Source organism: Stenella coeruleoalba (assembly GCF_951394435.1).
Source record: "Stenella coeruleoalba genome assembly, chromosome: 16".
NCBI classification, from domain to species: Eukaryota; Metazoa; Chordata; class Mammalia; order Artiodactyla; family Delphinidae; genus Stenella; species Stenella coeruleoalba.
In genome coordinates this window covers 60,775,457-60,789,459 of record NC_137162.1, presented here as the reverse complement: position 1 = coordinate 60,789,459, position 14,003 = coordinate 60,775,457, and the positions used below count along the sequence as shown (strand labels likewise).

Sequence of the window (14,003 nt, the reverse complement as noted above, 5' to 3'; positions counted from 1 at the left end):
GCCTTGGGGACCCTGTTTGTGTTTTCCTGCACAGGTCTGAGATCACTGAAGGTTCTTAGAGTTCCTGAGCTCCGTGTGCTAATGCCCTTCCCTGGGGGAGTGTGGGAATACATGTGTACGCACGTGCACACGTGTTTGTGCACGTGGGTGTCGTGTGTGTGTCCATGTGTGTGCATGCCCACAACATCACTTAACCTAAGGCTGTGTATTCTTTGTTCTCTAAGGATCAAGACAAGACCAGGCCTCTGTCCACCCTGGCCAACTTGGCCATCATCATCACAGACGTCCAGGACATGGACCCCATCTTCATCAACCTGCCTTACAGCACCAACGTCTATGAGCATTCTCCTCTGGTAAGACCCTCCCCGGCCCTTGTGAGACTTCCCTCTGCACCTCTGGTAGGGATGGGGGCCCTGTTTGGTGGGATGGGCTCCTTGGCGTTTCCTACTCCCCCAAACCCCTATGCATGGCAGTGATGGGTGGCCCAGCACAGTGAAAACCCAATCCCCTCTTATACCACACCCCACCTCCTCGTTCTCTCACTTCATCCCTGGAGGGCTCTGAGTGGCAAAGAGCAAAGACTGGCTAGTGCAAGCGAAGGGCAGCAGTTCAGAAGGATCTACATGAGATGATGGGGATGCCCGTGGAAAATCCAGCCTGGGCTGGAGAGCAAATGCGGACTCAGCCAGGCTCCCCAAAACATCAGTGGGGCTCAGCCATGCCCCCCACGTGTCAGTCAGTCAATCTGCCTCTCTCAGCCAGCCATCACTGCCCAAGGTGGCGGCTACCTGCCATCCGCCCCACAGGTCTTCCTAGGCTTGGCTCTTCCCTGAGAACTCACAGCTCCGGCTGCCCCTTCTGACTGCCCAGACTTTGGGTCTCCCAGGGCCACGTGTGCAGGAGAGGCACCTGATTGGCCGTGGTCTGATTTTTTTTTTTTTGTCTGCGTTGGATCTTCGTTGCTGCACGCGAGCTTTCTCTAGTTGCAGCAAGCAGGGGCTACTCTTCGTTGTGGTGTGTGGGCTTCTCATTGCAGTGGTTTCTCTTGTTGTGGAGCACGGGCTCTAAGCGCGCGGGCTTCAGTAGTTGTGACGCGCAGACTCAGTAGTTGTGGTGCACGGGCTTAGTTGCTCTGTGGCATGTGGGATCTTCCCGGACCAGGGCTCGAACCCGTGTCCCCTGCATTGGCAGGGGGATTCTTAACCACTGCGCCACCAGGGAAGCCTGGCCATGGTGTGATTTTGTGCCATGTCACAAGGTCAGAGGTCGCCAGCCAGCCTGTAGATTGGCTGCCCGTGGGCCATGTTTCCACCATGGTTGTCAGCTGTGACTGGGGGTCTTAGAGACAAAGCATGCCGCTGCCCCCGGGGTCAACTGTGGGCCAGGCAGGCAGTACTAGGCATCCCTTGTCCGGTAGCCATCCCTGCTTTCGTACAGACTAGAACAGAACACCCGCTGTGGGCTGATGAATTGGAAAAAGGTGGCTCCTCGGGCAAACACAACCCCTGGACATGCAGCTCGGGGAACAGCTCTGTGGAAAGAAAACTGTGCCCCTCCTTCTGAGGGAACTAAACGTGCTTAGAGGAAAGACGCAGCTTTGAGAGCCAAGGGGGGCATACACCTGAACATGTGGCTGTTCAGCGCCCCACGTGCGTGTCTGCACAGGCTCTCAGAGTTGGGTACAAGTGGGAGGCAGGCTCCCCCGACCGGAGTGCAGGCCATGCTCCTGGACCACCACAGACCAGGAAGCCTGCCCCCCGAGTTTGGGACCATGGTCTGTCCCGACCATCGGCCTCCTCCAAGCACCATACTGCAGGCTCCAGGTGTGAGGGGGTATCCACTTCTTGGGGCCGCTTGTGGGCTGGAGGGTCTGACGAACAAGTTGGCCTCCTGTTGCAGGTGTCTGAAGCTGCTTCGAGGGCAGAGGGAGACATCTGAATGTCCCCACCCCAGCCGTCTCTTTCTTGGTGGTCCATGGACAGCAGGAGCTTGGGCTTTCAAGACTGTAGGCTGCCTCCCCCAAAACCTCTTTGCTAATAAGCACTCATATTCTCCTCCCTGACCTTTCAGACGAGGTGGGCGCTTGCATCTGCCCCCAGCCCCTGGCCGTCCCTTCTTAGTGCTCAATGCTCCTGCACGGCTCACTCACCCTCGGCTGCTTTGCTGGACCGCGAGAGTAGCGCGGCAAGAATGGGGTCTGCTGTGAGCATAGCGCACCGTGGGTGCTCAGGAAGTGTTTTTGGAATGAGTGAATGAATGAACGAACGAACGAACAAACAAACAAACAAATGCCCTGGTCAGACCAGCCCTCTCGCTATCCTGTCATCCTCATCACCCTTTGTGCCTGCTCTGGTCACCAACCCCAAGTCCACCCATCTGTTGGTTCCCAGCTCACTGACGACCTTTCTTGGAATTTTTTCCTGGCTTCCTCCTCACTGGCCCAGGCATAGACATCCCTCTCCCCTCAGCTCTGCTGGAGTTCACCCTCCTTACGCTGCATGACTTCCCACTGAATTGTAGCCACACCTGTAACGTTCACCGACGTGTAAGTGGGTTACTTTGGGGCTCCTGGTCACCAAGGTGGCTGAGTCTTTGGGACCTGTGGGAACCTCCCACAGGCCTCCCAGGGCATCGTGCTCAGGGCTGAATGCAGGCAATATGGGCAAAGCCGGCTTGTCGATTGAAGTGAGGACGTGATGGTGGCTGGGCAGCCAGGGGTCTCGGAGCAGGTCGCTGTACTGCCAGGTACTTGCTTGGCCAAATCACACGACTTCCAGACCTCTTCCTCTTCGGGGAACCGGGGCTACAGCTGTCTCAATTGTGCCTCCCTAGCCTGGGGGTTTTAGAGATCGAAGCACCCAGCAGTGCCGGCATTAACAGACGTTAGAACGCCGCGGTTATGTGTTGGGATTGGGCTGGGGGTCCCAGCTTCAACCTCATTTCAGTGTCTCGGTGCTCAGCAAGAGGGGTGTTGGTGTGAGTAGCGTCCGAGACCTTCAGTTTGTCTTGTCTCTCCTGGCATCCCTGTATCGTAGCAGAGTAATACTAAATGTAGCTATTACTACAGGTGTTCCTTTCGGATCTGCAGATTTCTGAGTTCGTCCAGCCATCCGTTCCATTTTTCATTCTTTTACTCATCCTCTAGATGTTCATTAAGCCCCTGCTGTGTGCAGGGCCCTGTGCTAAGCCACGCTTTCCCGATGATTCCACGGGCCCCTGCTAGGATGACTCCTCAGAACAGGCAAACGGGACCCTTTCTCCCCTTGTCTCCTGCGCTCCTTATGCTCGGTTTCTTGACATCTGACATGGTTCTTCCTCAGGATGAGGGACCTTGATATCTCTTTGCCTTGCCAGGGTTGTCCCTTTGGCTCCGCAAGGCCACTAAAGCCAATGTCTGGGGGGCTCCCAGGGAGCAGGTCTGAGTCCTGCCTCTTGGGTCATGACCAGGCGTGGGCAAGCCAGACAAGGAAGTAAGTTGGGAGATTCGGACTCTCCCAGCGCCCACAGAATCGCCTCCGTGTCCACACACCTCTGGCCTCCCTGCCTCCAGTCTTGAAAGTTCACCGCGTCCCTTGCACAGCTTCCCATACACCCTAAGCCTGATTTTTCCAGGCTTCTAATCCGTTTCCGTGCCTTGATCTGGGCCCTCCATGTCCCTTTACAGTGTGGAGCCCTGATTTAACGCAGCACTTTCCCGGCCAGGCCAGGGTAGAGGAGCTCCATGGCCTGATCAGTCCCCCAGGCCGGAGGACCCAGGAGTCCCCCATCCCCGGCCCTGCCTCTGCTGACCCAGCGCCTCCATCCAGACCCTCGCCCGCTCTCCCTCACTCCCCCTTTTTATCTGCAGCTCCCAGCATGTTACGCCTCCCTCTATCAGTGTATCAGGTCAGCATGCCTCATCTAAAGTGTATATATTACCTAATAAAATCCTTCTTATTTGGGATTATTGCATCAAATTTTAATTTCCTCACTCGAGCAACAGCATGTCGGCCTGCCCGTCAGTGAAGGACCGATAGAAGGTGAAAAGAGCGGATAAACTGCACAAATTACTGCCAGCCGATGCCTATCAGCCCTTTGACTGGAATTGACTGGAATTAAGGACTGAGAAATAGGATTTTCTGCCTCAGAATCTGCTGTGGCAGCTCCTGTCGGAAGTCTCTTCCGGACCCATGGGCTGCCTCCCCCCAAGGGCGCCTCCCACTCCCGAAGCAAACTGCATGTCATCCTTTCAAGTCCTTAATCCTGTCATGGAAATGGGGGAGGGGCATGGTGCTGGGCCGGCAGAGAAAGAGGTAGACAGGCCCCCTGAGGCTCCAGCTTCAGCAACTCTCCTGGCCAGCTTCTTTGGAAGGAGGCAGCCACAGAAGGGAGAGTCATGTTCCTTCTAGAGCGGTCCCAGCTCGTCTCAGCTCTGCCCCGACTTCCCTACTGGTACCCAAGCCTCAGAGGCTGGGGCTGCCTGGCACCCTAACTCACCCCCTCACCACACCTTGAGCCGCAATCTCCCCACATGTACCCTTACTGTGAGAGGTTGTGAGAAAAAAGTGAAGGAACCTATGCGGGAGCCCAGCACAGTGCTTGGCACACAGTAGGTGCTCAACTAATGCTAGCTCTCCCTGTGAGCTCCTAGCTCTTCTCTCTATAGAATTCCCAGAAAACGTCTTCCCTCCAGGGTGGGGATCATTAACCTGGGGTCCTGCGGGGCCTGCATTTTGCTGGAATTGTTTGGAACGTCACATGCATGCATAGTCTGGGAAGAGGCCTCTTAGCTTTCATCAGATGCGCACGGCGGTTCCAGGCTCCAGTGAATAGTGACAGTCACTTTTATAGCATTTTCTGTGCACCCAGTGCTGTTTCAAGTGCTTTCCATGTATCCCTTGCTGAGGTGTGGGACTGTTGTAATACCCACTTTATAGATGGGGAAAACCCAAACGGTGAGAAGTTAAGTAACTCACGCAAAGGATTCAGATCCAGACAGGCTGACCGGAGTCACACCCTTAACCCCCTTGCTGTACTGATCTTCCCCCAATAAGGAGTTGGGACCCTGCATGCCTGTGCACCTTTAGCCTCTCGGGGGAGGGGTTGGGGGCGGAGGTGGGGGCCTCATTTCCCAGGAAGCCTCCTGCTTGCAGTGTGGGTTCCTATGAAGGGAAGAAGCCCTGTGGCCAGGTGGGCCCCAACTCTAGCCCTTCTGCGCCCACCTACCTGCTCTCCTGGCCATACCCTGATGCACCCCAAGCTGGGGTACCTCTCTGGAGAGCCAGCCAAGCAGAGTGCACCCCTGTAGAGGGGCCCAGGCCCGCGACAGGCACTTCTCCATCCTCTCATCTTTGGAAATAGTTTCAGTATATTGAAAATATAATCACTGAGACTGAAACAAGAGCGGTGGGTTCCCAGGAGCCCCTAGTCCTCCCTGTTAATTCCTTCTCATAACATTTCCAGTCTTTGTGGCTGCACTTGTATTAAAAGCTCAGGGTTTTATTAAAAATGGATTTATTTATCCAAAAAGATGAGAACCCAAACTTTGTCGGGAGCCTCTTAGAGCTCTCTTCGTGGAAGCTCAGGTGTGGCTCTTCCGGGGGAGAGCCAGCCTCCTTGCCGTCTGGTCCTGGCTCTCCCACTGGGCCATCTGAGCCCTGGCCCCCCAGGAGGACTCCAGGCTGCCAAGGGCAGGGCTACCCGTGGGGAGATTCTCACAGGGCTCTGAGGGCTGAGGGCTCCTTGACCACCACCTCCCCTCTTTGCACAGGCCAGCGCTGGCCCCCTTCCCGTCCTCCCGAGGCTCACTGACCACTCCAGGCCCTGGTTGTACGTCTGCAAGCATGCAGCTGCCCCTTGAGGTTTATTGTTTAGCGACTGTCTGGAATGGTGCTTTGGTAGGCACTGGGCCCAGCTGACCTGGCAGGCCAGCCCCTGCCCTCAGCAGGCCAGGGGCAGCCAGGGGACCCTCATGCTGGAACACACGTGAGGCGCAGATTGGATGGGGCTGTAAAAGAGGGAGCCGACCCTGTGTTGAGAAAGCCCTTCCTGGCAGCTGGAGCCTCAGACCAGAGTCCTGGACTCTCAGGCCTGGGGACAAATCCAGGCCTCTCTTGTGTAAGGAGTGACACCAGGAAAGGCATACCCCCAAAAGACGCCCCCTGGAGTGATGGGGGGAGCCGTTTGTGTAGACCCTTCAGATCTAATGCAGTGCTTCCCAGATGACCTCCCACGTACCCCTGGGTCTGAGGCTGTTAAGATGTTACACAAAAAGAATCTGTCTTCAGCTCAGAAAATGGGGGAGAACAAAGGGTAACAGATTTCTTTACCGCTTTACCACTTCTGGGAGCCTTTACCACATTAAAGCCCATCGTGCATCTCCAAGGGAGGGACAGGGAATGTATGTTTTCCCATATTTGGCATGAATTAATACATGTAAAGTGCTTACACTAGTGCGTGGTACATAGCCACAACTTTCATAAGTGACAGTTATCATTACTATAACGACCTGTTACAGAAGCAGCATCTCCTGGCAGGCAAGAGCATTTTGGAGCCAAAGTACCTGACCTTGAATCCTGGCTTCACCATTCCCTCTTCGCGGTGGGACCTTGGAAAGGCCACTTAACTCGTGGTGCTCAGTTTCCTCATCTGTAAAATGGGGCCGTCTCCCGGGGTAGTTGAGAGGGTGAAATGAGTTAATACACAAAAGGCGTTCGCAGCAGCGCCAGGCACATAGTGAGCGCTGGAGCAGGGCCCCTGCCGCCGCAGGTGCTTCACACTCTCTCGCACAGCTCAGGTCCTCAGAACCCACTTCGAGAGATGCGTCTTTAATAGCATCTTTCTCTGACTTTGTAACAGTCTGTTTCCTCCATGGGATCTAGCTAGAGCTCCTGGGCGGGGGGGAAGAGCGGGGAGTGCAAAGGAAGGAGCCAGACCTGCTTTCTGTGTGGCCTCCACCTCTGCGCTGTGTCCATTTCTCTGCTGGAGACGTTTCCCCTGCAACATTCTCACCTTCCCTCAGCCAAACCTGGGGGCGTTCAGGATTGCCGCACACCTGGGCTCAGGAGAGGCTGGAGTGACAGCTGTGCAGGGGAAGCACTGCCCAGGAGGGTGAGGTGGCAGGTGCCCCTCCTGTGTCCTGGCAGGGAGACCAAGAGGAGTCGGAGGCACCTTGCCCCCAGGGCACTCCCTCCAGGTCAGAGGCCTGCATGTCAGGAACTAGCCTCTTTCCACAGGAGAAGGTGCTCAGGTGGGGGTGGAGGGTGCAGCCTGCAGGCTTCAGTCTCCAGCTGATGACCAGTGAATATGTGAGAGGCACCAATGCCACAAGAGACGTTCATTAGACATGCAAATGCCAGGGTTGATATCTCCCTAGGGGCTGGGGACAAGGCTGTCCTGCTCTCCATCAGTCAGGGGAACTGCAGCCTGGGCCGGAATCTCAGGCAGGCATGGCTGGTGTGATAGGGCCTGGAGAGCAAAGTGAACATTGCCCTGGGTGAGGGGCGACTCAGCAAGTGGTGGTGGCGGCGAAGTTAGGATCCAATCGTTTGTACGTTCATTTATTCAATCACTTGGCCAATCAATTGATACTTGAGTGTGCCCATTATATGCCAGCATCTCTTCCTAGTGAGTCGTAGGCCTCCAAACCCCTGCCAGTGTTGTGTCTTTTTTTTTTTTTAAATTAATTAATTAATTAATTAATTTTTGGCTGCGTTGGGTCTTCGTTGCTGTGCACGGTCTTTCTCTAGTTGTGGCGAGCGGAGGCTACTCTTCTTTGTGGTGCACGGGCTTCTCATTGCAGTGGCTTTTCTTGTTGCAGAGCATGGGCTCTAGGCGCGCAGGCTTCAGTAGTTGTGGCGCACAAGCTTAGTTGCCCTGCAGCATGTGGGATCTTCCCGGACCAGGGCTCAAACCCGTGTCCCCTGCATTGGCAGGCGGATTATTAACCACTGCGCCACTAGGGAAGCCCCCTGGTGTTGTGTCTTTTGCCTGGAGCACCTTCCTTTTTGTTTTCTCTCTCTGGCAAACTCCTACTCACTCTTCATGACCCATCCTAAATGTCACCATCTGTACAACCCTTTCCTCCAGGTGGACTTGTACACTCTGGGGTACATTTATGCATCTAAGCAACCTCATATCTGTATAGCAGTGTCTGTGCATATTGTGTGCTCCCCAAAAGCAGGGGTCCCCGAATCCCCATGTGGGAGTCCCAGCCCCTAGCCCCTTCCCCCCCAGCGCTGCAGGGAGAATGAATGGGGTGTGGGGCAGAGCCATGTGAGGCAGGAGCTGCTGGTTGTAGTGCTGGATGGGGCATGGTTCAGAGGACCATGGTGGCCTCCATGGTTGTCACGGTCATCCCTGGAGATACTCATTTTCAGGGTTTATGATGCTTTCATTCACAGAGTAGTTGATTCATTATCTTCTCCTTTACTCAGTCCTTACTGAAAACTGAGTTGTTGTTATTCATATTAAGGTGGGGAAAAACAGACCAGAGGGGTGCAGCAAACTTCCTGAGGTCACACAGCATTGATGTGTGTTCGAGATAGAGACCAGACCTCTTGTCCTCCTGCTGGATGCTCCTCCATCAGCTCTTCTTCCCTGGGTGGTTTATCCGAATGAGGCGAGTTGGGGAGGGGAAGGGGAAGCAAGAGAATCAGCAAGATTGGGCCTCTCCAGTGGACATGGAGGTGTTTGCCCGGGGGCCTCAGCGTATGTCCCAGGGATGATGGCCTGTGTACTCGGTACCTACTTCCTAGGCTGGCCAGGAAGTCCCCATGGGGAGGGAAGCTGTGGGTGCCGGGACAGCTACAAAGAAGAACAGCAGCCTGGGGGCTGGGCGGCCAAACTCAAGTCCTTTCTCTTTCCCACCCAGGGCACGACGGTGCGTGTTATCACCGCCATCGACCAGGATAAAGGACGTCCCCGGGGGATTGGCTACACCATCATCTCAGGTAAGGCCTGGGCTGCCCTGGTCCCCCACCCCGACTCAAGAAGAACTGCATTAGGAGTGTCAGGCTCTGCAGGACAGTGGAGAGATCTATGGCCATGTGGGACAGTGGCATGAAGGGACCTGCCCCCAGGGACAACCTTGGCCAATGGACCCAGGCAGGGAACTGACCGGCTAAAGGAGGGAGGCGCAGGGGAGGGGAAAAGGAGCTTGGAACAGAGGCTTAGGTGCCTGGGGCTGCTGGGTGGTGGTGGAAGGCAGGAGTGTGCGCCGCTGTCCGAGGTCTCAGGCTTCTGGGCACTTTGGGGCTCTGAGCCCAGGTCGTTGGTGACTCTTACCAGTGCTCTGGGATTTTCTTTGTTTTTCTTTACTCACTTGATGAAAAGATGGCAGCTGTTACATCACTTTAGAACTAATACAGCTGCAACTTCGGCTGATTTCACGCTCCTTTTACATTTCTGACCGTTAGAAAGTCATGTCTCGTCTGGAATGTTGCAGGGAGGCACGTAAGCCCTCCTTCCCCACCCAATCTCTTGGTTGAGCAGAACAGTGACTGAATGCAAAGAGGGTTCTGGTTGATGGGACCCCTCACCCCACGTCCCCACCCAAAGACTAACAAAGCAGCAGCTCCTCGGCTGTCTTGGGACTGAGTGGCTTTGGAGCAAGGCGGCTGGTGAGGTCCAGGAGAAACTGCTCACTCACTCACACACTCCAGACCTGTCCCTGTTCTCCCACCCACACCCACACCCCACACGTGGCCTCCCTGCCCAACCCGCTGGTGAGTGAACGGTCAGCCTGGTGCATCTGAGCAGGCCAGACTGATGGCCAGGAGGATGGCAGGCCACCAGGCCAGTGTCCACCCCATTGCCCCGCCCTACCACACTGCCAAGAATAGAGAGTGGCATTTTGGGAGCATTTTCTCCCTGAAGCTCAAAAGGCACCGATGTGTGTAGTGATCAAGAACGTGGATGGAGTCTCCTGAGCATCCCGCCTGGGGTGGCTCTCCATACCTCAGTTTCTCATCCATAAAGTGGGAGCAATTAGAGTATCTACCTTAGGTGGTTCAAAAGTCAGAAGACTCACTGTGTGTCAAGAGCTTAATTAATTATTAAAGTACTTTATAAGTGTTAGCTGTTATTATTATTTCTGCCAGCAACTAATAATACCTTCCGGATGCTGAGGGTTAGCTGGTGTGAGGGAGACCCCTCACATCCTTGGAATGCACGAAATCAGGGCATTATGGGCTTCCTGTGACCTGCAGCTTCTAGCATAACTGTTATTGTGCTTCTAAGCCCAGGGGACCCCAGGACCCAGAGCGAATGTCAGACCAGCTCATGTGGTCAGTAACAGCAGTGGGGGTTTGGGCCTCTGCTCCCCGCACCCCATTTCCTCCCCATTCTGATGCCCAGGACAGGACTCAACAAGAATAAAGCCCAATATGTACTTGTAGAATGAATGAATGAGCATCACTCTAGGGTAACGGGTATTCAAATTCCAGTATGCCCAAGAATCAGCTGGGGCTCCTACCAAAAATGCAGAGTCCTTGGCGTGCGTGAAGATTCTTGTTCCGTAGCACTGCGGTGCAACCCAGGAAAGGCCCTTTCTCCCAGTGCTCCAGAGGTAGGTGGTCCTTAGGCCAGGATATGGAAAAGGAGGTCCTAGGAAGGAAGCCATTCTGTAGGAAGGCAGAGTCCTCCTGGGAATTAGGGGCCCTCTCCTGGTGAGCAGAGGAGATGGGAGGCCCACGCTGATACTGGTATCCTTCATGAGTTTGTCAAATTGGGAAGCAAAGCAAGTGCCTCCCAGTGACAGGAGGCTTGTGCTGGAGCTCTGAGGGAACACCGGTGAGCCCCAAGGGTGATGGAGTTGGGGGCCTAGTATGAGGTGGCAGCATGGGCAGGATACCTGGCTGGGTAAGGGATTGTCTCCTCATCTCATTGGCTCTGGGCTGCTTCCAGACATACTCCTAGGTGCGGGTGGGGAGCAGGGAGCCAGGGCCTGGCCTGAGGTCATGGACAGACTGGAAATAATGCCTGCAGTGACACTGGGAGGCCATCCTCCAGGGCATTGGTCCATTTCAGGTCCGTGCTGGGTGCCAGGCCACCAGCCCCAGACCCTCAGGTCCTCTCTAACCTTCAGAGATGGCCCCGGTCACCCCTTTCTTCTGGAGCAGGAGGCTGCAGGGCAGAGCTGCTTTGGTATCTGGGCTGGGCTCTGAAGCTTAGAGTCTGGGGGCAATTGCCTGAGGCAGCATCCCGTGAGATTTCCAGAGGCACGCTCTCCTGGACCAGGTTCCCAAGTGCAAACAACAGAACGAGGAGGGAGACCCAGGATGTGAAACGACAGGTAGGGGATGTGTGTGAAGGTGGGGGCAGGAGGCAGAAAGTTCTGGAAGGCCTGGAACACTTAGCATAGTTTTATAGGATTCCCGTTGCCAGCACAGATGTGCCTTCAGGGCTTTTAGAAAGGATGACAGATGGGTTTTCTCTTACCTGCCAACTTTGATTGATTGGTAATGGCTGCCCGAAGAGGACCAGGAAGCCAAGCAGGCTCAGTGCCGTGATCAGTTGGTAGAGTCTGCCATGGGTGTGGAAATGGAGGGGGCAGCACTGCGGCAAATGTCTGCCATCCTCGGTGAGGTAGCACTTGGCAGGGTGGCCACGATGGTCTTCATTGTCATGGGTATTTGTCGCCACCCGAGCGCACCCAAATCCTTTTCAGACAGCATGAGGAAAGGGCAGTCCTCTTTCTTCCCATGCCATCCTGGGCACCTGGCTCCCCTGCCTGCCCTTCTCCCCAGGCCTGGGCCGGTGTGGACTCCCTGTGAGCCAGCCTCAGCCCAAACCCAAGCAGGCAGGCAGGCAGGCAGGAGGGCACAGTCCCCAGGGGGACAGGTGGACAGAGGCTAGGATTTGGGCTCTTCTCTACTTACCCCAGCCGGCCAGCATAGGCACTGCTGCAAAGAACATTGTCTGCCGAGGGCCTGGCCTCACACACCTGCCTCTCCAGGGGTGTTAAGTCGCAGCCCTCTCCCAGGTGGCTTGGCCGGTGCCTGTTTGGCTTGAAGCAAGAAGAAGGGATGCCCTCCCGGGCCCCTTCATGCTGACTGCCCCACGCTGGCCCTGAGTGCCCAGTGTGGGAGCCTGCTCCAGCCCAGGTGCTCTGGAACCATTTTCATTAGAAAGAAAGAACTGAGGGCCTCAGGGTCTCCTGGAGCTGGGTGCGAGTCCTGAGGGCACCTCCAGAGCCTGGGCAGGTGGTCTGCCTCGCACACAGGCCTGAGCCCGCAGGGATCCATGGCACAAGGTTAACCTGCCCAGCTCCCTGAGGCCCTGTCCCCTCCGGGCTGTTTACCGTCCCTGCAGCCGGGGGGGTTTATGTCCGCACACCAGTGCTTTCCCCATTACTAATGACCCCTCTGTTTTGCCAAGAACAAAGAGGCCTTCAGACGTAAGTTATGGCTCCACTGCCATCAATTTTTTCTCAGCCTCTTGTGGCCAAACTGTGACCAAAGAAGAACAAGGATTTTGCCCAGAGAGGACCTGGCACGGGCCCCGTCGCTCCCTCAGCCCGTGCCTGCCCTGCCGCTCACCAAGGGCATCACTTCCTCCAGGGCCTGACCTCTGGAGCTCTGCGGGCTCCTGTCCCCAGTGGCCAGCCCAGCCTGTGGTCTGAGCAGACACCCTCCTCTACCAGAGGGAGGTAGTCCTGCTTCAAGGGGCAGCTGCCCCGCAGAGCGCTGGACTTGGAGTCCAGAATTGTCAGTGTGAGGCCCAGCACCCCCACCTGCCGCAGGGTGTCCAGCAAGGCGTTTGGCCCTCTTAACCCCATAATCCTCATTCATGGAATGGAGATAATAACTCCCGTGGCAGATGAGATGATGCCAGAGAGACTCTAAAGGGCCATAAAATATTAAGCATTATTGTCAAAGAAAGATCAGGACCAGGGGTCCTTGGGACTCCTAGTCACTCACTTTCTCCTTAATTCATTTAAGTATAGAGAAGTACGTGGTTGAGAGTGCAGGCTTTAGGGCCGTGTCCAGGGTGGTGATTGCTAGCTGTGCTGGCCAATACGATTGCCCGTGTGGCCCTGGAGCACTTGAAATGTGGCCAGTCTGATTTCAACTGTGCTGTAAAGATAACACACAGGATTTTGAAGACTTAGAATGAAAACCAGATTGTAAAATATCTCAGTAATGTCTTACATTGATGACATGTTGAAATGGTATATTCAATGTACTGGGTTAAAGATACCATACTGTTAAAATTAACTTTACCTATTTATTTTTTCATTTAATGTGGCTACTAGAAAATGTCAAATAGCACATGTGGCTCACATTCTCTTTCAATGAGCAGCTCTATTGCAGAGTAGACTGCCTTGGGTTGCCTTCTACCACCGACCAGCTATGTAACCTTCCGAGCGTCAGTTTTCCAGTCTGTAAAGTGGAGGTAATAATAACCCACGTCTCACAGGGACGCTATGAGGACTCAGTGAGCTCAGACGCGGAAGCACTTAGCAGAGCACCTGAATCTGTAGCAAGTGCTCAACAAATGGGGACTCTTAATATCCACCCACAGTGGCTTGAGGGCCTTCTCTGTGCGAATGTCCTGAGAGCTGGTGGGGCCCGAATCACTGTCTCAGCCTCAGGAACCTGCAGGCAGTCAGGGGGACAGGCTGCAATGCCTTGGTGGAACACTGTGGAGACCAGCAGGGGCTGTGCTGATAATTGTTAACATGGAACAGTGGCTCCTTGGGGGGTCCACTAGTCCCTTCTTTCTCCTTTTGTGTATATTCAAAAATATCCGTCAGGAAAAGTGAGAAAGAATCCGTGGGAGGGGGGAGCCTCCCCAGCCGTCACTGGGAGGGGAGGCTCAATGAGGAGAGATCATCTAAGCCAGCCCCGACTGATGAGCAGGAACCAGCCGGGAAGTGTGGAGGGAGGGTCTGTTGCAGGCAGAGGAACAGCGAGTACCAAGATCCCAGAGCAGGAGAGCGTGCAGCCCGATCTTGGCGCTGCAGTAATTGAACGTGGCTGAGCTCAGCACGTGAGGGAGGCCGTGGGGGAGGAGGCCACAGG

At 55.1% G+C, this 14,003-nt stretch overlaps 1 protein-coding gene across 1 annotated transcript in view; it reads left to right on the top strand.

The window, feature by feature from the left end:
- The window catches only part of LOC307175649 (cadherin-23-like), a 240,463-nt gene that overhangs the window by 192,433 nt on the left and 34,027 nt on the right, over positions 1-14,003 (top strand). The window contains exons 8-9 of the mRNA XM_079900970.1: positions 225-353; positions 8,852-8,930. Of these exons, the coding sequence (XP_079757096.1) occupies positions 225-353; positions 8,852-8,930 (208 nt within the window). The remainder of the gene's footprint in view (positions 1-224; positions 354-8,851; positions 8,931-14,003) is intronic.